General features: G+C 43.5%; 1 protein-coding gene across 1 annotated transcript in view; it reads left to right on the top strand.

Moving 5' to 3' along the window:
- Nucleotides 1–26,751, top strand: part of cps1 (carbamoyl-phosphate synthase 1, mitochondrial) — an 87,792-nt gene that overhangs the window by 13,289 nt on the left and 47,752 nt on the right. The window contains exons 8-21 of the mRNA NM_001124709.1: nucleotides 9,519–9,647; nucleotides 10,036–10,142; nucleotides 10,677–10,818; nucleotides 11,122–11,199; nucleotides 11,397–11,495; nucleotides 12,020–12,115; nucleotides 14,002–14,191; nucleotides 15,524–15,681; nucleotides 16,119–16,247; nucleotides 16,490–16,634; nucleotides 17,810–18,020; nucleotides 22,414–22,612; nucleotides 22,886–23,062; nucleotides 25,538–25,656. Of these exons, the coding sequence (NP_001118181.1) occupies nucleotides 9,519–9,647; nucleotides 10,036–10,142; nucleotides 10,677–10,818; nucleotides 11,122–11,199; nucleotides 11,397–11,495; nucleotides 12,020–12,115; nucleotides 14,002–14,191; nucleotides 15,524–15,681; nucleotides 16,119–16,247; nucleotides 16,490–16,634; nucleotides 17,810–18,020; nucleotides 22,414–22,612; nucleotides 22,886–23,062; nucleotides 25,538–25,656 (1,979 nt within the window). The remainder of the gene's footprint in view (nucleotides 1–9,518; nucleotides 9,648–10,035; nucleotides 10,143–10,676; nucleotides 10,819–11,121; nucleotides 11,200–11,396; nucleotides 11,496–12,019; nucleotides 12,116–14,001; nucleotides 14,192–15,523; nucleotides 15,682–16,118; nucleotides 16,248–16,489; nucleotides 16,635–17,809; nucleotides 18,021–22,413; nucleotides 22,613–22,885; nucleotides 23,063–25,537; nucleotides 25,657–26,751) is intronic.

Genomic DNA, 26,751 nt, shown 5'->3' with positions numbered 1-26,751 from the left:
GCGCAGGCTGTACAAACTTCATTAGTCTCTTATTCACCATTTGAGAAGCACTTGATATTGCCTCAAATTGCACCCCACAATGTTTTATTTTGCAGCCAGTGGCCGTTGTGCCCTTGGCCCGGAGTGCTGCTTGCTCCTAAGCACCTCCCACTCACATGGCTCTCCATCACGTGATGGGGTCTTTCTCACAGGCTACAAGTGAAGACAGACACATTGGGGACTCAACTGCGCGCGTCCTTATCTAATTTCGAGGTGCATATTGTGAGAACTGTCCACATTTGCTTTTCGTCAGCCAACAAGATGAGTAGGCCTAACGAACAGCGAAAGCACTATCCTATGTCAATCTATTTTCCCACCATAGTACAAAAGTCAACCTATTCTGTGTGATAAATAAATATTCCAAACATAGTCTGGGATAGTAGTGGGATGCAATAGATCCCAAATTAATACAACCACTAGCATCAAAACACTTTTTATGCAATGTGGCTGACACAACAAATCAGAACATTTAGCTTAGGCTATTTCTTCACATTATAAGCGCAGCAATGCTTACATGGCATGAGCAAATAAGAGCAAATGTTCCATTAGCAGGAAAACTCCATTATGAAAAGTAACTGCAAATGCGAATACGCATGTAATGCTTTTACTTTAAAGGTGCCTTTTTTATTTAGAAAATGATCTTCCTAAACTTGAAACTCACACCCTGTTTATGTATGCCAGTTAGGAGCTAAACCACTTGTAAAGTGGATTAATGTGCTTAATTTTAAGAAGTTATTAGGACACTTTTAGTTGTGATACAAACCTTATCAAAACATATCGGCCTATTGGCTAGGCTACTACATGATGTGTGGCTCGGGTGGTTGATGTCCTTGATCTTTTTGAACTTCCTGTGACATCGGGTGCTGTTGGTTTCCTTGAGGGCAGGTATTTTGCCCCCGGTACTGCGCTGGGAACCACCCTCTGGAGAGCCCTGCGGTTGTGGGTGGTGCAGTTGCCGGACCAGGTGGTGATGCTCTCAATTGTGCATCTGTAAAAGTTTGTGACGGTTTTAGGGGCCAAGCCAAATTTCTTCAGCCTCCTGAGGTTGAACGATCAGCTCCTTTTGTTTAGTTCACGTTGAGTGAGAGTTTATTTTCCTGGCACCGCTCTCCCAGGGCCCTCTACCCCTCCCTGCAGGCTGTCTCGTCATTGTTGGTAGTCAGGCCTACTACTGTTATGTCGTCTGCAAACTTGATGATTGAGTTGGAGGTGTACGTGGCCATGCAGTCATGGGTGAACAGGGAGTACAGGAGGGGACTGAGCACGCACCCTTGTGGGGCCCCTGAGTTGAGGATCAGCGAAGTGGAGGGGTTGTTTCCTACCTCCACCACCCTGGGGGTGGCCTGTCAGGAAGTCCAGGACCCAGTTGCACAGGGCGGGGTTCAGACCCAGGGCCCCCAAGCTTAGTGATGAGCTTGGAGGGTACTATGGTATTGAATGCTGAGCTATAGTTAATGAACAGCATTCTTATGTAGGTATTCCTCTTGTCCAGATGGGATAGGGCAGTGTGCAGTGCGATGACGATTGCATCGTTTGTGTATCTATTGGGGCAGTAAGCAAATTGAAGTGTGTCTAGGGTGTCAGGTAAGGTAGAAGTAATATGATCCTTAACTAGCCTCTCAAAGCACTTCATGATGACAGAAGTATAGTCATTTAATTCAGTTACCTTTGCTTTCTTGGGTACAGGAACAATGATGGACATCTTCAAGCAAGTAGGCACAGCAGACTGGGATAGGATGAGACTTAATATTTACTGGTCTACACATGCTCTGAGGACGCGGCTAGGGATGCCGTCTGGGCCGGCAGCCTTGCGAGGGTTAAGACGCTTAAATGTCTCACTCAAGTCGGCCATGGAGAAGGAGATCTCACAGTCCTTGGTAGTGGGCCGCGTCGGTGGCACTGTGCTATCCTCAAAGTGGGCGAAGAAGGTGTTTAGCTTGTCCGAAAGCAGTACGTTGGTGTCCGTGACATGGCTGGTTTTCCCTTTGTGGTCCGTGATTGTCTGTAGACCCTGCTCCTGTCTGAGCCTTGAAATTGCGACTCCACTATTTCTCTGTACTGACGTTTGCCTGTTTGATTACTACACTGTTTGTATTCGGCCATATTTCCAGCCACCTTGCCATAGTTATATGCGGGGGTTCGCGCTTTCAGTTTTGCAGGAATGCTGCCATCTATCCACAGTTTCTGGTTTGAGTAGGTTTTAATAGAGACCGTGGGTACAACATATATCCTATTGTCGTGTCTTTGACTGATTAAATTATATGACATGCTATTTTAGCAAATCAGTTACCTAGCATTTAATTGATTATGTGATTTAATTAAACCATGCAACAATTCAACCATTAACCTCTTCATCCTACCCCCTCCTTTTTCGAACATTCTGTTAAAAATCGCACAACATTTCAGCGTCCTGCTACTCATGCCAGGAATATAGTATATGCATATGATTAGTATGTGTGGATAGAAAACACTCTGAAGTTTCTAAAACTGGTTAAATCACGGCTGTGACTATAACAGAGCGTGTGTTTCATCGAAAAGCGCAAGAGAAACTGGTCACTGAAAGCTGAAAAAAGTATCCATGCGCCCCTTTCATGTATTGTTTAAAGGAAACCAATTCCTACAGCTTCCACACGATGTCGCCAAAAACGTCATTTTCATTGACAAAAATCCTTTGAGACATTACCAATAGATCCGTCATTCCATCCAGCCTACCTCAATCGATTTTGGAAGATTGAAAAATGGACACTGTTTTCTTGAGTAGCTGCTATTGAATACAGATCGCCCAGTGATCAATTTGATCGCTTATTAACGTTTACAAATACCTAAAGTTGGGTTATAAAAGTAGGTTGAAGTGTTTTGTCAAAGAATATAGGCAACTTATATAATTTTTAAACATGACGTTGCGTGTTGGAAGAGAGCTTTTTTCCTGATGCAGACAGGCTATACAAATTGATATTTTGGGCATTCATGGATGGATTTAATCGGGAAAAATACCAATTTGTGATGTTTATGGGACATATAGGCGTGCCAACAAAGAATATCATCAAAGGTAATGAATGTTTTATATTTTATTTCTGCGTTTTTGTGTAGCGCCGGCTACGCTAATTATTTTGTTTACGTCCCCTTCAGGCATTTTGGGGTGTTGCATGCTATCAGATAATAGCTTCTCATGCTTTCGCCGAAAAGCATTTTAAAAATCTGACTTGTTGGCTAGATTCACAACGAGTGTAGCTTTAATTCAATACCCTGCATGTGTATTTTAATGAACGTTTGAGTTTTAACGAGTACATTTAGCATTTAGCGTAGCGCATTTGCATTTCCAGGTGCCTACTTGAGACGTCTGCGTCTCAAGTAGGATCAAGAAGTTAATAACCTTGGGCACCACGGAAGCATTCATTTATATAGAGCGGTTATCTCCCGAATCCACTCTCTTAAAGATCTGAAGATCTTATATATCAATAGCAGTCAATTATTAATCGTCACCTCGATCGGTCTCATTGTCGTAAGTACTTGGTTATCTGCACGAACCTTAGCTAATAAGTTGAATCAGCAATACACAAATTGGCTTAATTATTTATTTACTAAATACCTAACTAATCACACAGAATTACATATATACACAGGATAGATCACACGTCGATTACTAATCGTGTCATGAAAAGCCCCTAGTGGGCTAACCCGATATGGCGGCTGGTTACACAAAGGAAGGGGTTGAGTTTGAATGAAAGTGCGGGTAAACTTGGGACAAAAGGATTGAATCTCTATCGGACCTTGAGAAGCTATGCTACAGAATCTTATGCATTCTAATAACCGCCCATTCGGAAGAGGAAAATGCAAGATATATATATCTTTACTCTGAGCTGCGCTTCGATAGATGGGTCGAAGATGGAAGATCGCCATTGTCCTTTTGAATAATCTTTCTGGTGGTAGTGTTGTAGAGTGGATACGTTAAAGTACTCTGTCGTTCTTCGGAGATTGTCCTTTCCTAGGCCACATACGTTTACAGCTGCAGCTGCTAACTCGCTGTCTAGGATGTATCACTTCTTTAGTGAATAATCGTTCAAAGTTCATACCATGAATAGAAGAATACAATTGAACAAAGCTGAATGAAATAGAAAGGATATTTTCTCCAAACGATTTTCTCCAGCTCATGCTGTATTCTGGCTGGTCTAGTTGAAATTCACCATTCCAACGTGGCGATCGTTGCCTCCACGTTGAAATTTGCCCTTTTAAACGTATGGACACCAATCCTCAAGCCGTTGGGAACTAAATGTTAATTTCGTTAGGTTGTAGTTGTAATTAGCCCTTTTAAATGTATGGACACCAGTCCTTACGTCATCGGGAACTGAGTTTGACTTCTGTCAACGGGCTTTTGTACTGGAGAAGAGAAGGGCGTGTTTTGTAGTTCTCAACCAATGTCTGTTCACTTGGGCGGGGCCACTGAGTGGGCCTATGTTTTACTATGAAACAATTATCTTATTTAGGAAGATAAAATTACATTTGATCTTTTCACAAATAGTTTCATATTTAAACATTTAAATTGCACAACAATTCCATGTGAATCTGATAACTATAATGTGTAGACTTCCCAAGATACAATTTATGTCATCCTATCATCAGATATAATGTCCCAGACACGAACTGATCTGACATAATTTTCTTTAAGTACCAACGGACACTTTCAACTGGTTGAGAAAGGGAAATATTGTTCCATTCCCCAACCTTTTGATGTTACCATACTCACTCTATGTTAATAAAGGGCTTTCCAAGAGTCCATTCTGTAGAGTGGAGAGAAAAGGGGGAAAGGTATTTATGGGGCAGTCATAAACCTCACCCAACAGGGCAACGTCATGACACTATACACTTCCTGGTGTACTCCGTCACCCTATCCATGTATTCGTCAATGTTATTCTCAGAGGCTTACCCAGAACATATCCCAGTCCGCGTGATCAAACAGTCTTGAAGCATGGATTCCGATTGGTCAGACCAGTGTTGAATAGATCTTAGCACGGGTATTTCCTGTTTGAGTTTCTGCCTATAGGAAGGGAGGAGCAAAATGGAGTCGGGATCAGGTTTGCAGAAGGGAGAGCAGGAGAAGGCCTTTTAGGCATTTCCAAAAGTTGAGTAGCAGCTGTCCAATGTTTTTCCAGAGTGAGTACTACAGTCATTGTGTTGGTAGAACTTCGGTAGCGTTTGCTCAAATTTTCTTTGTTAAAATCCCCAGCTACAATAAATGCGGCCCCAGGATATGTGGTTTCCAGTTTGTATGAAATCCAGTGTAGTTCTTTGAGGGCCGTTGTCGTATCGGCTTGACAGGGAGAATACATGGCTGTGACTAACCAAAGATAATTATTCTGGGAGGTAATACGGTTGGCATTTGATTGTGTGGTATTCTAGGTCGGGTGAACAAAAGGACTTGAGTTTCTGTATGTTATCACAATCACACCATGAGTAGTTAATCATGAAACATACACCCCTGCCTTTCTTCTTCCCGGAGGGTTCTTTATTCCTGTCTGTGCAATGTACTGAGAACCCAGCTCGCTGTTTGGACGGGGACAGTATATCCTGAGAGAGCCATGTTTTTGTGAAAAAGAGTATGTTTACAATCCCTGATGTCTCTGAAAGGAGATCCATCGCCCTGAGCTCGTCTACTTTATTATCCAGAGACTGAACATTAGCGAAAGAGCTGGAAAGATTTTTCAAATACATTGAGGAACTATTGTAATTCTCATTGGATGCGCAAATTTGTGCACCTAAATTTGCGCACAGGCCAGGTAGCCTATAGGCCTACTTCTATGCGAGTGCGTCCTGACTCAATATTGACAGGAGCGCTCCAAACAAAAGACAATGACTAAATTGACAAAACTTGTAAATGGAATGAAATAAACCAAATGTGATGAACACGAGGGGAGACATAGAGCTGGTTTCAAGCACAGGGCGCAGCAGGTGTTTATTGCAAAGGACCACAGGAGGAGGCAAGTCCAAAAAGGCAACAGTACAGGCAGGGAAAAGGCTAGTAACGTAGTCCGGGAGATCAGGCAATAGCTAGATAACAGGAAATCTGGCTAAAGTACAGGCCGGGAATAGGCAAACGGCGTCGTTAGTTTTTGCCTGCCTCCCTATCATACACGGGAGGTTTCAAATACGGGAAAAACAGAGCTCTGAATAGAAATGTGTCACAAAACAAACAATACCTCACAGTGATGGGGTGCAAAGAACTGAACTAAATAGTGTGTGATAGTGACATACAGGTGTGTGAACAGGTGATTTGAATTCAGGTGTTTGGGATCTGGAGTGTGAGCTGCGTTCAGGGATCTGGGTGTTTGAGAGTGTGAGCTAGAAGCAGACCTTACACCAAAACTTGTTTCTCACAAGTGTAGCATAGGTTGTGCAACCTGCAAACAATGTGTCCACTCCCACAATGAGAACAGAAAAATAATGTTGAATGCATTAAAATACAGTGCCTTGCGAAAGTATTCGGCCCCCTTGAACTTTGCGACCTTTTGCCACATTTCAGGCTTCAAACATAAAGATATAAAACTGTATTTTTTTTGTGAAGAATCAACAACAAGTGGGACACAATCATGAAGTGGAACGACATTTATTGGATATTTCAAATTTTTTTAACAAATCAAAAACTGACAAATTGGGCGTGCAAAATTATTCAGCCCCTTTACTTTCAGTGCAGCAAACTCTCTCCAGAAGTTAAGTGAGGATCTTTGAATGATCCAATGTTGACCTAAATGACTAATGATGATAAATACAATCCACCTGTGTGTAATCAAGTCTCCGTATAAATGCACCTGCACTGTGATAGTCTCAGAGGTCCGTTAAAAGAGCAGAGAGCATCATGAAGAACAAGGAACACACCAAGCAGGTCCGAGATACTGTTGTGAAGAAGTTTAAAGCCGGATTTGGATACAAAAAGATTTCCCAAGCTTTAAACATCCCAAGGAGCACTGTGCAAGCGATAATATTGAAATGGAAGGAGTATCAGACCACTGCAAATCTACCAAGACCTGGCCGTCCCTCTAAACGTTCAGCTCATACAAGGAGAAGACTGATCAGAGATGCAGCCAAGAGGCCCATGATCACTCTGGATGAACTGCAGAGATCTACAGCTGAGGTGGGAGACTCTGTCCATAGGACAACAATCAGTCGTATATTGCACAAATCTGGCCTTAATGGAAGAGTGGCAAGAAGAAAGCCATTTCTTAAAGATATCCATAAAAAGTGTCGTTTAAAGTTTGCCACAAGCCACCTGGGAGACACACCAAACATGTGGAAGAAGGTGCTCTGGTCAGATGAAACCAAAATGGAACTTTTTGGCAACAATGCAAAACGTTATGTTTGGCGTAAAAGCAACACAGCTCATCACCCTGAACACACCATCCCCACTGTCAAACATGGTGGTGGCAGCATCATGGTTTGGGCCTGCTTTTCTTCAGCAGGGACAGGGAAGATGGTTAAAATTGATGGGAAGATGGATGGAGCCAAATACAGGACCATTCTGGAAGAAAACCTGATGGAGTCTGCAAAAGACCTGAGACTGGGATGGAGATTTGTCTTCCAACAAGACAATGATCCAAAACATAAAGCAAAATCTACAATGGAATGGTTCAAAAATAAACATATCCAGGTGTTAGAATGGCCAAGTCAAAGTCCAGACCTGAATCCAATCGAGAATCTGTGGAAAGAACTGAAAACTGCTGTTCACAAATGCTCTGCATCCAACCTCACTGAGCTCGAGCTGTTTTGCAAGGAGGAATGGGAAAAAAATTCAGTCTCTCGATGTGCAAAACTAATAGAGACATACCCCAATCGACTTACAGCTGTAATCTCAGCAAAAGGTGGCGCTACAAAGTATTAACTTAAGGGGGCTGAATAATTTTGCACGCCCAATTTTTCAGTTTTTGATTTGTTAAAAAAGTTTGAAATATCCAATAAATGTCGTTCCACTTCATGATTGTGTCCCACTTGTTGTTGATTCTTCACAAAAAAATACAGTTTTATATCTTTATGTTTGAAGCCTGAAATGTGGCAAAAGGTCACAAAGTTCAAGGGGGCCGAATACTTTCGCAAGGCACTGTAAATTACCATAGCCAAAGTAACATGTTGTAGATGAATTCCTAATGGTAAATGTACTACTGGAATTGATATACACCAACAATTCACACAATGAAGCTATGAAACAATGAATGTGCACAAATTACCTGGAGAAAGCGCATTCTGGAGAGAGAACTGCATTCTGCATCTGGGCGCATGTCAATCCGAAGTCTGCATTGGCCATGCAGCATTTACTGTGATAGTCAGGGCATTCATACTTCTTGCGCTTTGCAGAGCAGTGCAGCGCTTTTGTCAAGTACGTGAGTTTGTGTTTATACAGGATGCACCGCCCCCACCTACTGTCAACCAATCATGTCAATCTGGAGCTATACAGAGCCCTCCGCATAAAAAAAAATGTGGCGATGCGGTACGGAGCTCGATACGGCCTCTGCATGCCTCTGGAGGCTCTTTAATTGCGTCTCACCCTCCATATGAAGCCTCTGACCACATTTTCGGATAAATAAAGTCTAGGCCTCCGCAATGGATTAGTTCACTGAGATGGGCGCAAATAAATATATACACTACCGTTCAGAAGTTTGGGGTCACTTAGAAATGTCCTTGTTTTTGAAAGAAAAGCACATTTTTGTCCATTAAAATAACATCAAATTGATCAGAAATACAGAGTAGACATTGTTAATGTTGTAAATTACTTTTGTAGCTGGAAATGGCAGATTTTTTAACGGAATATCTACATAGGCGTAGAGGCCCATTATCAGCAACCATCACTCCTGTGTTCCAATGGCATGCTTTGATAGCTAATCCAAGTTTATCATTTTAAAAGGCCAATTGAGCATTAGAAAACCCTTTTGCAATTATGTTAGCACAGCTGAAAACTGCTGTGCTCATTAAAGAAGCAATAAAACTTGCCTTCTTTAGACTAATTGAGTATCTGGAGCATCAGCATTTGTGGGTTCAATTACAGGCTCAAAATGGCCAGAAACAAATAACTTTCTTCTGAAACTCGTCAGTCTGTTCTTGTTCTGAGAAAGGAAGGCTATTCTAGAGAAATTAGAAATTGCCAAGAAACTGAAGATCTCATACAATGCTGTGTACTACTCCCTTCACAGAACAGCGCAAACTGTCTCAAACAAGAATAGAAAGAGGAGTGGGAGGCCCTGGTGCACAATTGAGCAAGAGGACAAGTACATTAGAGTGTCAAGTTTGAGAAACAGACAAGTCCTCAACAAGTCTCAATGTCGACTAATTGGGGTCAGCCCTAGACTACATAGTATGACCCTGTGGGTTTGAGTGTGAAATAAAGAATGAAAGATGTTATTTTAGAGAACCATAAATACTGACCCTGGGCTAGTCACTAATAGCAGCATGAATAGAATTGATGATAATAAATGTCTCTCTCTGTCTGTATGTTGTAGCGTGGTGCTGAGGTCCATCTGGTGCCCTGGAACCAGGACCTGATGAGTCTGGAGTACGATGGCCTGTTCATCTCCAACGGCCCTGGGGATCCCTCTCTGGCAGGAGACCTCATACAGAACGTCCGCAAGGTAACATAACCAGCTGCCCATTGCACTACAGAGGGAAGAGAATTAGATGAAGAGAACAGTTTACAAAGGACTTCTAAAACCATTTAGGTGTGAAGTGTTACCATGATAAAAGATGTTAGCATTACCAGATGGAATTTCATCCAAAACATCCTCAAGGTACCAGCTGCCCATTGGACTACAGAGCAACATTTGTGTTGTGATTGCTCAAAATACATCTGAGTTATACTTTATTAGTATGTGCTTGCCACCTTTTTGATTTCTTTTAAACTAATTGTTGTAAACTAGTTGGAAAGTGGTTTCATATGACTACATTATTCTCATTATTGCTCTCCCTCTGGTCTATTTCCCTTCATCTTACCACCTCCCTGGCTGTGTTGTTCATCCCTAGGTTCTGGAGAGTGACCGGCCACAGCCTGTCTTTGGTATCTGTATGGGCAACCAGATCACAGCACTGGCTGCAGGGGCCCAGTCCTACAAACTGCCCATGGGTAACAGGTAAACTACACATGCATTACAGGTAGGGCTGTTGCAGTGACCGTATTACCGACAGTCATTAGTTATGACCGCATTCAAGTTCCATGTGACCTTTGAGTCAGTGTTCTCCTCTGACTCAATGGACATGTGTTGGTCGTACCCAACGACCATCATGTCGCTAATGGCCTGATACTGAGGGCTCCATTGTCCCTATAACCCAGGGATGTGCAACTGGTGGCCTGCGGCCCCCCTCTGATCAATTCCATGACCACTGCAGGACTTGCCAGCTGATTCTTTCATTAGGGTCTTGCTCTGTTGAAGTTAACCCTCTACCTTAGGGGAATTGAAGAGATATTAGAACTCTATAGGCTGGTTTCCTGGACCTAGATTAAGACTAATTCTGGACAAAAAAGCACTTTCAATGGAAATATTCTATTTAGCATTATTTTTAGTGTTGGAGTAGATTTCATCTTGGTCAGGGAAACTGGCCCTCTAAGTCTGTGGCTACTAAGATATAACTACATGTCATTTGTAATTATGTTTATTGTTCTCCAGAGGTCAGAACCAGCCTGTACTCAACGTGATGACGGGTCAGGCCTTCATCACAGCCCAGAACCATGGTTATGGCATTGACAGCACCTCTCTACCACCTGGATGGAGCCCGCTGTTTGTTAACGCCAACGACGGAACCAACGAAGTCTGCTTTGTGTTCTTAATTACTTACTTAGGGGGCCCATCACTCTTCAGGGAGCATAGGCCACTGACGACACGAAACACACTCTCTTGGGTTTTGTGATAGATACAGCATGATTGTTTTGAATGATTAGGTTCCGTTGTATTTATTTGTCTTAGCTCCGTACTCTCTTGGAAACACTGTTACCGAATGGCTGGACTACACTGGTTAAAGAAAGATGAAGTGAACTTCTACCTAAGTTTATAGCTATGTTCTTTTTACAACAAACTTAGTCGTTCAAAACTTTATCTTCTTGTTTTGTCCCAGGGTATCATGCACGACACCAAGCCAGTCTTCACGGCTCAGTTCCACCCAGAAGCTAAAGGAGGACCTACAGACACTGAGGTAAAGCTGCTCTACAAACGGATACAATTAAACTATTGATCACTGCAAAACACCTCTGCATCCATTATAAGCCCCTGTTGTGCCTTGGCCTGTTAAGTACACAGGAAATACTTTTTCCTGTGGAGGATGGACAGTCCACAGTAGAAAAAACTATATTTTCTGTGATTCATAGTTAATTTTCACTGTCTTTTTTGCAGTTCCTATTTGATGTGTTCATATCCCTGATAAAGAATGGGAAGGAGGCCAACATTGTGTCAGTCATGCCCAAGAAGCCTGCTATCCCACCTAGGACTCAGGTAAGATACTAACTAATGAAAGGTACAACACAGTCAAAAATTACTCTACTTCATCAAGATAGAAGCCCAAAAATCTGTATCATTTTTCATGAGTAATTCTACTTTGTGGCTCAGTTGATAAGAGCATGGCGCTTGAAATGCCAGGGTCATAGGTGAGGGACGGCTCATAACAATGGCTGGAACGGAGCAAATGGAAACCATGTATTTGATAGCATTTCACTGATTCCGTTCCACTATTACCATAAAAGCATCCTCCCCAATTAAGGGTGATGTACAGTATATAAACATACTAACATGTATGTACTAATACTCAGTGCTTGACTTGGACTAAAATAGGTGCCGTTAATCATTTTGGGTGTGGGTACTGTGTATATTTAGGTGCAGGAGCTCCACAATACTTTTGAGCTAATATTTTATAATAGGTGCAGAAACTCAAGCAGTAGAACATTTGAGGTGTCTGAGCTCCAAGTCAAGCGCTGCTAATACTGTATTATTAATGTGTTTTTGTATTTTTCCTAATGCAGGTTTCCAAGGTGCTGGTGCTGGGGTCTGGAGGTCTGTCCATTGGTCAGGCTGGGGAGTTTGACTACTCTGGATCACAGGCCGTCAAAGCCATGAAGGTGAGAGGGCCTAGGAGAGCCAGTCAGGAGAGGCTGAACCAGATCTAGGAGAGCCAGTCAGGAGAGGCTGAACCAGATCTAGGAGAGCCAGTCAGCAGGAGAGGCTGAACCAGATCTAGGAGAGCCAGTCAGCAGGAGAGGCTGAACCAGATCTAGGAGAGCCAGTCAGCAGGAGAGGCTGAACCAGATCTAGGAGAGCCAGTCAGCAGGAGAGGCTGAACCAGATCTAGGAGAGCCAGTCAGCAGGAGAGGCTGAACCAGCTCTAGGAGAGCCAGTCAGGAGAGGCTGAACCAGCTCTAGGAGAGCCAATCAGGAGAGGCTGAACCAGATCTGATCAAGCTTGTCCAAAAGTTATAGAATTTTATTTTTTTGTTACTTTACAACAAACAAAGAAGCAGAGGCTCACGTGCATTCGGAAAGTATTCAGACCCCTTGACTTTTCCCAAATGTTGTTACGTTATAGCCTTATTCTAAAATTGATTACATATTTGTTTTTCCTCATCGATCTACACACCATAATGAAAAAGCTAAAAACAGGTTTTTAGACATTTTTGCAAGTTTTGCAAAATTTTAAAAAGGAAATATCACATACATAAGTATTCAGACCCTTTAGTCAGTACTTTGTTGAAGCACCTTTGGCAGTGATTATATCCTTGAGTCTTCTTAGGTATGAAGCTACAAGTTTAGCACACCTGTATTTGGGGAGTTTCTCCCATTCTTCCCTGCAGATCCTCTCAAGCTCTGTCAGGTTGGTTGGGGAGCGTTGCTGCACAGCTATTTTCAGGTCTCTCCAGAGATGTTCGATTGGGTTCTGGCTGGGCCGCTCAAGGACATTCAGAGACTTGTCCCGAAGCCACTCCTGCGTTGTCTTGGCTGTGTGCGTAGGGTCGATGTCCTGTTGGAAGGTGAACCTTCGCCCCAGTCTAAGGTATTGAGTGCTCTGGAGCAGGTTTTCATCAAGGATCTCTGTACTTTGCTCCATTCATTTTTCCCTCGATTCTGACTGGTCTCCCAGTCCCTGCAACTGAACAACCTCCCCACAGCATGATGCTGGCTCCACCATGCTTTACCATAGGGATGGTGCCAGGTTTCCTCCAGATGTGACGCTTGGCATTCAGGCCAGAGTTCAATCTTGGTTTCATCAGACCAGAGAATCTTGTTTCTCATGGTCTGAGAGTCCTTTAGGTCCCTTTTGGCAAACTCCAAGTGGGCTGTCATGTGCCTTTTACTGAGGAGTGGCTTCCGTCTGGCCACTCTACAATAAAGGCCTGATTGGTGGAGTGCTGCAGAGATGGTTGCCCTTCTGGAAGGTTCTCCCATCTTCACAGAGGAACTCTGGAGTTTTGTCAGAGTGACCATCGGGTTCTTGGTCACCTCCCTTACCAAGGCCCTTCTCACCCGATTGCTCAGTCTGGCTGGGCGGCCAGCTCTAGGGAGAGTCGTGGTGGTTCTAAACTTATTTAGAGTCTCATAGCAAAGGGTCTGAATACTTATGTAAATAAGGTATTTGTTTTTTGATAGATTTACGAAAATGTCTAAAAACCTGTTTACGCTTTGTCATTATGTGGTATTGTGTAGCTTGATGAGGAAAAACATTTATTTAATCAATTTTAGAATAAGGCTGTAACTTAACAAAATATGGAACAAGTCAAGGGGTCTGAATACTTTCCGAATACACTGTATTTTACTTGTTTTTTAGCCTGGTTTGTTTGTGCAGTACAGCCAACTCCTATAGTCATTGTCATGATAGCAGAGAATACAAACTTAAACCAGGCAATGTGTGTATGACGATCTCCACAAATGTCTTCAGTCAAAACGTACATCAACATTTCTGTGTGTGTGTGTGTGTGTGTGTGTGTCTTCCCTCCTTGCGTGTGTGTTCCAGGAGGAGAACGTGAGGACGGTGCTGATGAATCCGAACATAGCATCGGTGCAGACCAACGAGGTGGGGACTAAACAGGCTGACTCTGTCTACTTCCTGCCTGTCACGCCTCAGTTCGTCACAGAGGTCATTAAGACCGAACGACCTGACGGAATCCTTCTGTCTATGGGAGGACAGACCGCTCTAAACTGTGGTGAGTTAGGGGTGTGTGTGAGTGGACCTGGACTGTAGAGCGGCGCGAGTATCCCAAAAGCTGGAGTGTTGGCCTTCTCGCCCACTCCAATTTCACTCCAGTTCCACTCCAGTAGCACTCATTTCACTTCAGGAGCTCAGGGCATGACCGGCACTGCTTGCATTTGTAGGCTACTTGTGTGCTGCTATAGCCCCTTGCTTTAGCTACAGCCATGGATTTCACTAAATATTTTCATAAAGAAACTGATAAAACACACAGGTGCAAAATGAAGATGAGTTAATAAGATGAGGACCAAGAGAAAGAGCGAGTGGTGATGTAGTGTCCACAACTAAAGAATCATTGGGAATCTGAAAAGACACTTATTGTAAAAGCATGATGGTGTATTACGTGCACATGCTAACAGAAAGGAGCAAGGTGGGTAGCTAGCTAAGTGTGTCATTGTAGCAAAATTATTTATAAACAAGCAATCGGATCTCTTAAGTTTCGTTCATTTTTGTTCTATTATCTATACGATAGTCTATCATTGATTTCTGCCCAGTAGGCCTGACATATTACCTCTTTCAAGGAGCTTTCTGTTTTGATAGGGTTAGGTAAACTTTAGGTCTACCTATATAAAAAATAAATCTAAGCAACTCTGTAAGCACTGAGAGGATATTCTCCACTGCTGACCTGCTCTCCAGGCACCATCGCATGAGCCTGAAGCTACAGACTGGCCAAACTCATGTTTCTACAAGTGAATTCAATTTCATTAAGCCTAATTAAGCCTTTGTTTAATTTTTATTTAATTCTAAGTAAGTCACAGCCTATATGCGCAATTTATAAACTAATTATTTAATACAATAAAATGTTTAAATGCTGAGTGTTTAATGTTCCTGCCAGCCTAGTGTGTTGCACTCGCAAATGCTTCACAATGTAATTCTTTGTCGGCTATAGCCTTGAACTAATAGGCTAATAATGTAGCCAAAACAATTCATTTTCTTTCATTCTCCTGACTTATTTAGTGTTTTATGTGCTGTTTTAATACAACATGTAGCCTATGTGAAATGATGAGCGCTTCTCATCATAATTTGCAAGTAAATTCATAAAAAATCCTACAATGTGATTTTCAGGATTTTGTCTGTCATAGTTGAAGTGTACCTATGCTGAAAATTACAGGCCTCATCTTTTTAAGTGGGAGAACTTGCACAATTGGTGGCTGACTAAATACTTTTTTGCCCCACTGTATGTGCCTTCTATCTGACTATTACACCTACACTCTGAAGTCACATGCATTCTCCCATATGTTTGCTCACGTGTGTGCATGTTTCCCTGTGTGTCTGTGTGTATGTGTAGGAGTGGAGCTGTTCCAGAGTGGAGTACTGCAGAAGTATGGGGTGAAGGTGTTGGGGACCCCTGTAGAGTCCATAATGGCTACTGAAGACAGACAGCTGTTTGCTGACAAGCTCAACGAGATCAATGAGAAGATTGCTCCCAGCTTCGCTGTGGAGACGGTGAGGCTTCTGGACAAACACAAGCCACATCAACAACAATGTTCAGGGGTAGATCTCAAAATTCTTCCCTCTTTCCTTGCATCCACTCTCATCTCCTTGCTTCCCTTTTTGTGAAAGGGAGGTGAGGAGAGGACGGCGGAAAGGACATGAGGAAAGACATTTGAGATTAAACCCAGGTGTAGGCATTTATAGCTGTAAGGTGCAGACCTGGGCTCAAATACTATTTGAAATATTTTGAATTAGCCTTCCCAGAGTGCCAAATGTGTAGCATTTGGAGTTCCAGGACTTGTCTATTGGTCCGGTAAGCCTGTCAAGCTCAGTCAAGCACAGCTAAAGTATTTTAAATTATTTCAAATAGTATTTGAACCCAGGTCTGGTAAGTTGCAGAGCGGAGTTGAATAGTGTAGTGTGATGTAAGGACGTTGTTTGTCCTATAGGTGGCAGGTGCCCTGAAGGCAGCGGATCAGATAGGCTACCCGGTCATGCTACGTTCTGCCTATTCCCTGGGCGGACTGGGCTCAGGATTCTGTGCCAACAAGGACAAGCTGGAGGAGACCGCTCGGAAGGTAGGTCAAAAGACTTGTTGAGGACACAAGACCCATTCAGTCCTCTTAGGCATGCATCTTTTTGACAAGCAGGCTAGGCCGGGCATATGAATGGCAAACCGTCTACTCAATCTACTCAGTAGGTCAAAGATCAATTCAGTGTTAGCCTAATCATGAATGCTGGGTTGTGTTCAGGCAGTCACAATGTAGCAAATTGTTTCAAAAAGTTATGAAGTAGAAAACATGTGTGTTTGTATGACTAGGCCCTGGCGATGAGCTGTCAGATCCTTGTGGAGAAGTCTCTGATGGGTTGGAAAGAGGTGGAGTATGAAGTAGTCAGGGACATCGCTAATAACTGTGTCACTGTCTGCAACATGGAGAACTTTGACCCCCTCGGCATTCACACAGGTATTACAAGCACATGCGCGCACGCACGCACACCCACACACAGACGACGAGACAGACGAGGAGGAGGTCAGTGATCTGGCAGTGTGGTTCCAGGACAAAAACCTCTCCCTCCATGTCAGCAAGACAAAGGAATTGATCGTGGACTACAGGAAACGGGGCAGAGCACTCCCCCATCCACATCGACAGGGCTGAAGTGGAGCGGGTCGAGAGCTTCAAGTTCCTCGGTGTCCACATCACTAAGGATTTAACATGATCCACACACATCATCACAGTCGTGAAGGCAGAACAACACCTCTTCCCCCTCAGGAGGCTGAAAAGTTTGGGCATGGGCCCTCAGATCCTCAAAAAGTTCTACAGCTGCGACATTGAGAGCATCTTGACTGGCTGTATCACCGCTTGATATTGCAACTGCTTGGAATCACTGGGGCAGAGCTCCCTGACACCCAGGACCTCTATACCAGGTGGTGTCAGAGGAAGAACCTAAAAATTGTCAGACTCCAGCCACCCAAGTCATACACTGTTCTCTCTGCTACCGCACGGCAAGCGGTACCGATGCACCAAGTCTGGAACCACCAGGACAGTTTCTACCCCAGACCCATAAGACTGCTAAATAGTTAACCAAATAGCTACCCAGACTATCTTCATTGACCCTTTGTGCACAAACTCTTTTGACTCATCACATATGCTGCTGCTACTGTATCGATCCTGTTGCCTAGTCACTTTACCCTTAACTATATGTACATATCTACATCAATATAGCCAAGTTATCTTTACTCATTGTGTGTTTGTTCCTTGTGTTATTATTTGTACATTTTTCTCTCTGCATTGATGGGAGAGGTCCGTAAGTCAGCATTTCACTGTTAGCCTACACCTGTTGTTTACAAAGCATGTGACAAATACAATTTTATTTTATTTTGACAGACACATACACATTCTTTCCACTCTAAATCCAATCAAATTAAATTAAATTGTATTTGTCACATGTGCTGAATACAACAGGTGTAGATCTTACCATGAAATGTTTACTTACAAGCCCTTAAAGAAAATTACGTAACCATATCAAGGCTATATACATGGGGCAAGCGGGGGTAGAGGTTAGTCGAGGTAATTTGTAAAGTGACTATACATAGAATCTATCCTCTCATTGGTCTGTTTGTCCACTCTCCCTCCCCCAGGTGACTCTATTGTGGTGGCCCCCAGCCAGACTCTGTCCAATGAGGAGTACCACATGCTGCGTGAGACGGCCATCAAGGTAGTGCGTCACCTGGGCATCGTGGGGGAGTGTAACATCCAGTACGCCCTTCACCCTGGCTCTCTAGAGTACTGCATCATAGAGGTCAACGCTCGCCTCTCACGCAGCTCTGCCCTCGCATCCAAGGCCACCGGGTAAGACGCTTGTTCTGCCTGATCACTAAAAATACACTTTGATTTCGGACACTTGAAAAGGTCCTGAGAACATCGATATACAGTGCATTCGGAAATTATTCAGACCCATTTACTTTTTCTACATTTTGTTTTGTTAGTCTTATTCTAAAATTGATTCATTAATTGTTTTGCCCCTCATCAATCTACACAATACCCCATAATGACAAAGCCCAAAACTTTTTTTTTTATAAATGTTTGAAAATGTGTGTGGGGACCACAGACCACTTCTCAGTTCCTATGCTTCCTGGCTGATGTTTTGGTCACTTTTGAATGCTGGTGGTGCTTTCACTCTAGTGGTATTATGAGACGGAGTCTACAACCCACACAAGTGGCTCAGGTAGTGCAGCTCATCCAGGATGGCACATCAATGTGAGCTGTGGCACAACGGTTTGTCTGTCAGCGTAGTGTCCAGAGCATGGAGGCGCTACCAGGAGACAGGCCAGTACATCAGGAGACGTGGAGGAGGCCGTAGGAGGTCAACAACCCAGCAGCAGGACCGCTACCTCCGCCTTTGTGCAAGGAGGAGCAGGAGGAGCACTGCCAGAGCCCTGCAAAATGACCTCCAGCAGGCCACAAATGTGCATGTGTCTGCTCAAATGGTCAGAAACATGGTCAGAAACAGACTCCATGAGGGTGGTATGAGGGCCCGACGTCCACAGGTGGGGGTTGTGCTTACAGCCCAACACCGTGCAGGACGTTTGGCATTTGCCAGAGAACACCAAGATTGGCAAATTGTGCTCTTCACAGATGAAAGCAGGTTCACACTGAGCACATGTGACAGAGTCTGGAGACGCCGTGGAGCCTGCAACATCTTCCAGCATGACCGGTTTGGCGGTGGGTCAGTAATGGTGTTGGGTGGCATTTCTTTGGGGGGCCGCACAGCCCTCCATGTGCTCGCCAGAGGTAGCCTGACTGCCATTAGGTACCGAGATGAGATCCTCAGACCCCTTGTGAGACCATTTGCTGGTGCGGTTGGCCCTGGGTTCCTCCTAATGCAAGACAAGGCTAGACCTCATGTGGCTGGAGTGTGTCAGCAGTTCCTGCAAGAGGAAGGCATTGATGCTATGGACTGGCCCGCCCGTTTCCCAGACCTGAATCCAATTGAGCACATCTGGGACATCATGTCTCGCTCCATCCACCAACGCCACGTTGCACCACAGACTGTCCAGGAGTTGGCGGATGCTTTAGTCCAAGTCTGGGAGGAGATCCCTCAGGAGACCATCCGCCACCTTATCAGGAGCATGCCCAGGCGTTGTACGGAGGTCATACAGGCACGCGGAGGCCACACACACTACTGAGCCTCATTTTGACTTGTTTTAAGGACATTATATTAAAGTTGGATCAGCCTGTAGTGTGGTTTTCCACTTTAATTATGAGTGTGACTCCAAATCCAGACCTCCATGGGTTGATAAATTTGATTTCCATTGATCATTTTTGTGTGATTTTGTTGTCAGCACATTCAACTATGTAAAGAAAAAAGTATTTAATAAGAATATTTCATTCATTCAGATCTAGGATGTGTTATTTTAATGTTCCCTTTATTTTTTTGAGCAGTGTATATATAATATGTATAAAAAAACTGGAATCAGATTTACATAAGTATTCAGACCCTTTACTTAGTACTTTTTTGAAGCCCCTTTTGCAGTGAGTGCAGCCTTGAGTCTTCTTCGGTATGACATTACAAGCTAGGCACAAATGTATGGTAGTTTCTCCCATTCTTCTGTAGATCCTCTCAAGCTCTGTCGGGTTGGATTGGTGTCACGAGAATTATGTTCTCAATGTTCATAAACCCAATTCAATTAAGTACTCAGCCTGAAACCCAGAATTTGTAGGAAACTGGTTGAAATGAATCAGACGGAGGCCCAGCTATGATAGTCAGAAAATGTATTTACGAGAGCGAGCTACCCTATTGTACAAAACAATTCATTTTATACTGGCTTCTCACGCACACCTTCACACAAACATATGCACACGCATTCACACAAACATGCGCACACGCATTCACACAAACATACGCACACGCATTCACACAAACATACGCACACGCATTCACACAAACATACGCACGCGCATTCACACAAACATACGCACGCGCATTCACACAAACATACGCACGCGCATTCACACAAACATACGCACGCGCATTCACACAAACATACGCACGCGCATTCACACAAACATACGCACGCGCATTCACACAAACATACGCACGCGCATTCACACAAACATACGCACGCACATTCACACAAACATACGCACTCGCATTCACACACACATTCACAGAAACATACGCACACACATTCACACAATGTCCTGCTACCCAGCCGACAAAGATTAGGGACCGTGAAAACACTGTGAGAATCCCCCCTGTCCTCTCCCCAATCTCTGTGGCCCCAGCCAAGGTCGGCCCCGAATCTTACTCAGACAGTCTGTGCTCAAGACACTATAATAGACATATTGTTTGACTGACTAAAACTACACACATCATTAATTAAAACTTTATGATTCTAGTCAATTTCTACAAGTAAATGGTTTCTGAGTGGAGTATTCTAATCATTCCTTTAAAGCTTTAAATTCCATCAACAATGGGGAACATTGCTGCAGCTATTTTCAGGTTTCTCCAGAGATGTTCGATCTGGTTCTTCATCTCCAGAGATGAAGTCCGGGCTCTGGCTGGGCCATTCAAGGACATTTGTCCCAAAGCCATTCCTGCGTTTTCTTGGCTGTGTGTTTAGGGTCGTTGCCTGTTGGAAAAGGACTCTTCGCCCCAGTCTGAGCGCTCTGGAGCAGGTTTTAATCAACAGTCTCTCTGTACTTTGCTCCGCTCATCTTTCCCTTGATCCTGACAAGTCTCCCAGTCTCTTCCGCTGAAAAACATCCCCACAGCATGATGCTGCCACCTCCATGCTTCACTGTAGGGGTGGTGCCAGGTTTCCTCCAGATGTGATGCTTGGCATTCAGGCCAAAGAGTTCAATCTTGGTTTCATCAGACCAGAGAATCTTGTTTCTCATGGTCTGAAAGACCTTCAGGTGCCTTTTTGGCAGCCTGCCATGTGCCTTTTACTGAGGAGTGGCTTCCATCTGGCCACTCTGCCATAAAGGCCTGATTGGTGGATTTCTGCAGAGATGGTTGTCCTTCTGGAAGGTTCTCCCATCTCCACAGAGGAACTCTAGAGTTCCGTCAGTGACCATCGCGTTCTTGGTCACCTCCCTGACCAAGGCCCTTCCCCCGATTGCTCAGTTTGGCCGGGCAGCCAGCTCATAGCAAAAGTCTTGCTGGTTCCAAACGTCTTCCATTTAAGAATGTTGGAAGCCACTGTGTTCTTGGGGACCCTCAATGCTGCAGATATTTATAGGTACCCTTCCCCAAATCTGTGCCTCAACACAATCTTTTCTCTGAACTCTACGGACAATTCCTTCGACCTCATGGCTTGGTTTTTGCTCTGACATGTACTGTCAACTTTGGGACCTTATATAGACAGGTGTGTGCCTTTCCAAATCATGCCCAATGTATTGAATTTACTACAGGTGGACTCCAATCAAGTTGTAGAAACATCTCAAGGATGATCAATGCAAACAGAATGCACCTGAGCTCAATTTCGAATCTCATAGCAAAGGGTCTGAATACTTACGTAAATAAGGTATTTCTGTTTTTAGTTTTTTATCAAATTTGCTAACATTTCTTAACCTGTTTTCACTTTGTCATTATGAGGTACTGTGTTTAGATTGTTACGTTACAGCCTTATTGTTCCTCATCAATGTGGAAAAAGTCAAGGGGTCTGAATACTTTCCAAATGCACTGTATTCCTTCCTCGGCGCTCACAAAATAAAATAAAAATGGTTGCCCAGCAAACACGAGTTTGCCTGGAACCGAAGCGCACTGTTTAGACCACTGCTACGACAGTTGAAAATGCTTTAGCAAGCTGTGAGAATAGTTGATGTTATGAAGTTTTAATGCCTAAAATGTTGTTTCTGTTTCAACCCTGTAACCATTCAGAATGAATGTGTCAAAAATAGACATTTATAATAAAGAAGGAAAATATATCAATCGTTTACCCCAATTAGGGTAGGGTTAGTGGAAAATAAAGTCAAATATATATTTAAAATAATATATATAGTTACAAAAATATATATGGGGGATTGGAAATGATGCAGACAATTACATTGATGGAAGCCACAATCTAGCTACAATATTAATGCTGACCCCCCCTCCCGAAACAAAAGGTAATCCATAAAATATTAATTTCACAGTGCTCTACTTTTGACCAGGACCCATAGGGTCTGTCTTAAGTGCAGTATCGCAGTACAACAGTATCTCAACTCTCTCCTAACCCACTCCCCATGCTCCCTCAAGGTACCCCCTGGCGTTTGTTGCAGCCAAGCTGGCTTTGGGCATCCCTCTGCCGGAGATCAAGAACACGGTGTCAGAGAAAACCACAGCCTGTTTCGAACCAAGCCTGGATTACATTGTCACTAAGATCCCTCGCTGGGACCTTGACCGATTCCAGGGCATGTCCCGAGAAATAGGCAGCTCCATGAAGAGTGTTGGAGAGGTACGGGACACACACACGCTCCGCTTCAAGGGGGATATTACTATGTTGCTTTCACACTTATTTTATCCTCTCATATCTACATGTAGTGCTTAGGGGGTAGGAGCTAGGGGTTGATTTGGGATTCAGGGATAGCCTACTTAATCTTGACTTACTTCTGTTCAGTTTACCTTCCATTAATAGATGTAGGTGAGTGATAGAGATGACTCTAAATGAAACCTGTCTGTCACTTTATCTTCTAGTTTTAACGTCTCTCTCTCCCCCCTGTCCTCTCAGGTGATGGCGGTTGGGCGTACGTTTGAGGAGAGCATGCAGAAGGCTCTGAGAATGTGCCACCCCTCTGTGGACGGGTTCATGCCCCGCCTGCCCCTCAACAAGCCTTGGCCTGCTCAGCAGGACCTACACCAGGAGCTGGCTGTACCCTCCAGCACACGGGTTTTCTCCCTGGCCAAGGTAGAGACACCACATACAGTGCCTTCAGAATGTAGTCACACCCCTTGACCTTTTCCACATTTTGTTGTGTTGCAGCCTGAATTAAAAGATGATTCAATTGAGATTTTGTGTCACTGGCCTAAACACAATACACCCTAATGTCAAAGTGGAATTATGTTTTTAGACATTTTTGAAAAGGTGAAATGTCAATAAGTATTCACTCCCTCTGTTATGGCAAGCCTAAATAAGTTCAGGAGTAAATATTTGCTTAACAAGTCACATAATTACTTGCATGGGCTCACTCTGTGTAATAATAGTGTTTAACATGATTTTTATGACTACCTAATCTTTGTAAGGTCCCTCAGTCGAGCAGTGAATTTCAAACACAGATTCAACCACAAAGACTAGGGAAGGTTTTCCAATGCCTCACAAATAAAGGCACCTATTGGTAGATGGGTTAAAAAAATAATCAGACATTGATGATCCCTTTGTGCATGGTGAAGTTATTAATTACACTTTGGATTGTATATCAACACACCTTGTCACTACAAAGATACAGGCTTACTTCCTAACTCAGTTGCCGGAGAGGAAGGAAACCGCCCAGGGAATTCAGCATGAGGCCAGTGTTGACTTTAAATCAGTTTTCTTGGTTGTGATAGGAGAACTCAGGATGGATCAATGGATCAACAACGTAGTTATTCTACAATACTAACCTAAATGACAGAGTGAAAGAAGGAAGCTTGTACAGAATAAGGCATCCTGTTTGCAATAAGGCACTCAAGTAAAAAAGAAATACACTTTCTGGCCTGAATACAAAGTGTTATTTTTGGGGCAAATCCAACACATCACTGAATAGAATAGCACTCTTCATATTTTCAAGCAGGGTGGTGTCTGTATCATATTATGGGTATGCTTACATCGGCGAGGACCACAGAGTTTTTTTAGGATCCAAATCAAATCAAATTTTATTTGTCACATACACATGGTTAGCAGATGTTAATGCGAGTGTAGCGAAATGCTTCTGCTTCTAGTTCCGACAATGCAGTATGCGAATGCTGCCATCAATCCACGGTTTCTGGTTTGGGAATGTTTTAATTGTTGCTATGGGAACAACATCTTCAACGCACGTTCTAATGAACTCGCTCACCGAATCAGCGTATTCGTCAATGTTGTTGTCTGACGCAATACGAAACATATCCCAGTCCACGTGATGGAAGCAGTCTTGGAGTGTGGAATCAGATTGGTCGGACCAGCGTTGAACAGACCTCAGCGCGGGAGCTTCTTGTGAATGAAGGGAATAGAGTTCAGCACAGGCAAGAACTTCCTAGAGGAAAACCTGGTTGTCTGCTTTCCAACAGACACTGGGAGACAAATTCACCTTTCAGCAGGACAATAACCTAAAACACAAGGCCAAATCTACACTGGAGTTGCTTATCAAGATGACATTTAATGTTCCTGAGTGGCCTAGTTACAGTTTTGACTTAATTGGCTTGAAAATGTATGGTACGACTTGAAAATGGCTGTCTAGCAGTGATCAACAACCAACATGACAGAGCTTGAAGAATAAAAATATAAATAAAAACAATATTAAAATAATAATGGAACTTTTACAGCCAAGTCAAATGGTGGCAGTCTGGAACCCTGGTGTATGTGTGGGAGAGGAACAGAGTGAGGAATCCTTCATTGAGTGCAGGATGAAATGATTGATGCTTGTACGATGTATTAAGAAGTAATGGGCCCAATCGTATCACGCTATGAGACGCCAATAACACTCAAGGTTAGCCTGGCAGCAGAGTGTGTGTGTGTGTGTGTGTGTGTGTGTGTGTGTGTGTGTGTGTGTGTGTGTGTGTTTTCAGCATTTTTTTTCTCTCAGTGCCTAATTTCATTGTGAGCTGGTTATGTCTTCTATTAAACAGCCTGTCCATGTGAATCACACATGGCTGAAAGGCACCACTTAGTGCTGCGTGTGTCCTTCTGTCTTGTACTGCGTCCCACACATGCCCAGGTAACAGACAGAGCAGTGCTGGAACGTGTGTGTGTGTGGGTGTTGGAGCTGGGCCCGTCACGCCTCATTGGACCCTGCTTTATATTCCGAAGGCACCGCAGCAGACACAGCTCACAATTACACTGCATCATTCCCTGTATGAGAAGGACTCCACTCAACAATGCCTGATTACTCCATCGCACAACTCAACTGAATGTTTTCTTATGTTCTGCAATAGGTTGTGTTTTTATCATCATGGTATTCATGCAACTTACTTTGTCAGTCATGAGACTTGACTGTCTCATCATAATTGATTGACTGGTTGTTCTTACCAGCAGTTGGTAGCACATTTAAAAGCACAGGTGTTAGAACAGGTTGAATTGTGTTATTATCATGAGTGCTTAGAATGATTTGATTCTCTGTGTGTGTGTGTGTGTGTGTGTGTGTTGAGAGTAAAGCAGAAAGTAAGGTGATATGAGTAAAACCGTATTGTATTGACTGACTCTCTCTAGGCCCTTCACAGTGGTGTGACTGTAGACCACATCCACCATCTCACTGCCATAGACAAGTGGTTCCTACACAAGCTACGACGCATCACAGAGTTGGAGCAGCACCTGAGCCAGTTCAACAGGTAGGAACACACGCATGCATGCACACACACACACGCAAACATACATATGCATCGTTGCACGCGCACACTCATGCATGCAAACATACACGCATGCATGCATGCGCGCACACACACACACACAAACTCACAAATTTCACTGTTATGAAAAAAAACTTGATGCATTTAACACTTCTACCACTAGGTGATGCTATGAGGGCACAGTTAAACTGAGACTGTCAGTCCAATGGGGATGTGTTCTTGATGCCCCTTAGCAGCTCACCCACTACTCTATCCCTCCTGCTGTAGAAATATACTACTCCCTCCTCTCAGACAGTCCACCTCTCCTCCTCCAGTCTCTGTCCTCCTCTCCTCAAGTGTCTTAGCACCTCTCTCCTCTTCTTTTCTCTCTCTCCACCAATTGTCTTCTCCAGTCTGTCTCTCAATCGTCCGTCCATATTTGTATGACCCTCCTGCCATGGCTCTGCCCAGGTCGGAGGGATGCTAGAGAGGAGCGATGGCGGGATAGAGGAGATTTTGGGCCCTGTGTGGGAGGAGAGCAGAGCAGGCACGTCAATTACCTTAGTCATATAACCCATGGCCTGTGTGTGTGTGTGTGTGCTTGTCTGTACTCTACCAGCAGATAGTCCCTATATACACACACCCACAATCCTACACAGAAGAAACACACACCATACCACCAGGGCTATTCTCATCGTGTACTCTTAAGCACATCTTGTGATTCACTTATTATTTTCTTTACCTTTTTAGATTTTTTTTCTCTGGACATACAGTGCATTTGGAAAGTATTCAGACCCCTTGACTTTTTCCACATTGATGAGGAACAATAAGGCTGTAACGTAACAATCTAAACACAGTACCCCATAATGACAAAGTGAAAACAGGTTAAGAAATGTTAGCAAATTTTATAAAAAACTAAAAACAGAAATACCTTATACGTAAGTATTCAGACCCTTTGCTATGAGATTTGAAATTGAGCTCAGGTGCATCCTGTTTGCATTGATCATCCTTGAGATGTTTCTACAATTTGATTGGAGTCCACCTGTGGTAAATTCAATACATTGGGCATGATTTGGAAAGGCACACACCTGTCTATAT

This window comes from Oncorhynchus mykiss, chromosome 3, assembly GCF_013265735.2.
Source record: "Oncorhynchus mykiss isolate Arlee chromosome 3, USDA_OmykA_1.1, whole genome shotgun sequence".
In the NCBI taxonomy this organism is placed as follows: domain Eukaryota; kingdom Metazoa; phylum Chordata; class Actinopteri; order Salmoniformes; family Salmonidae; genus Oncorhynchus; species Oncorhynchus mykiss.
This window is presented reverse-complemented; position numbering and strand designations above follow the sequence as displayed.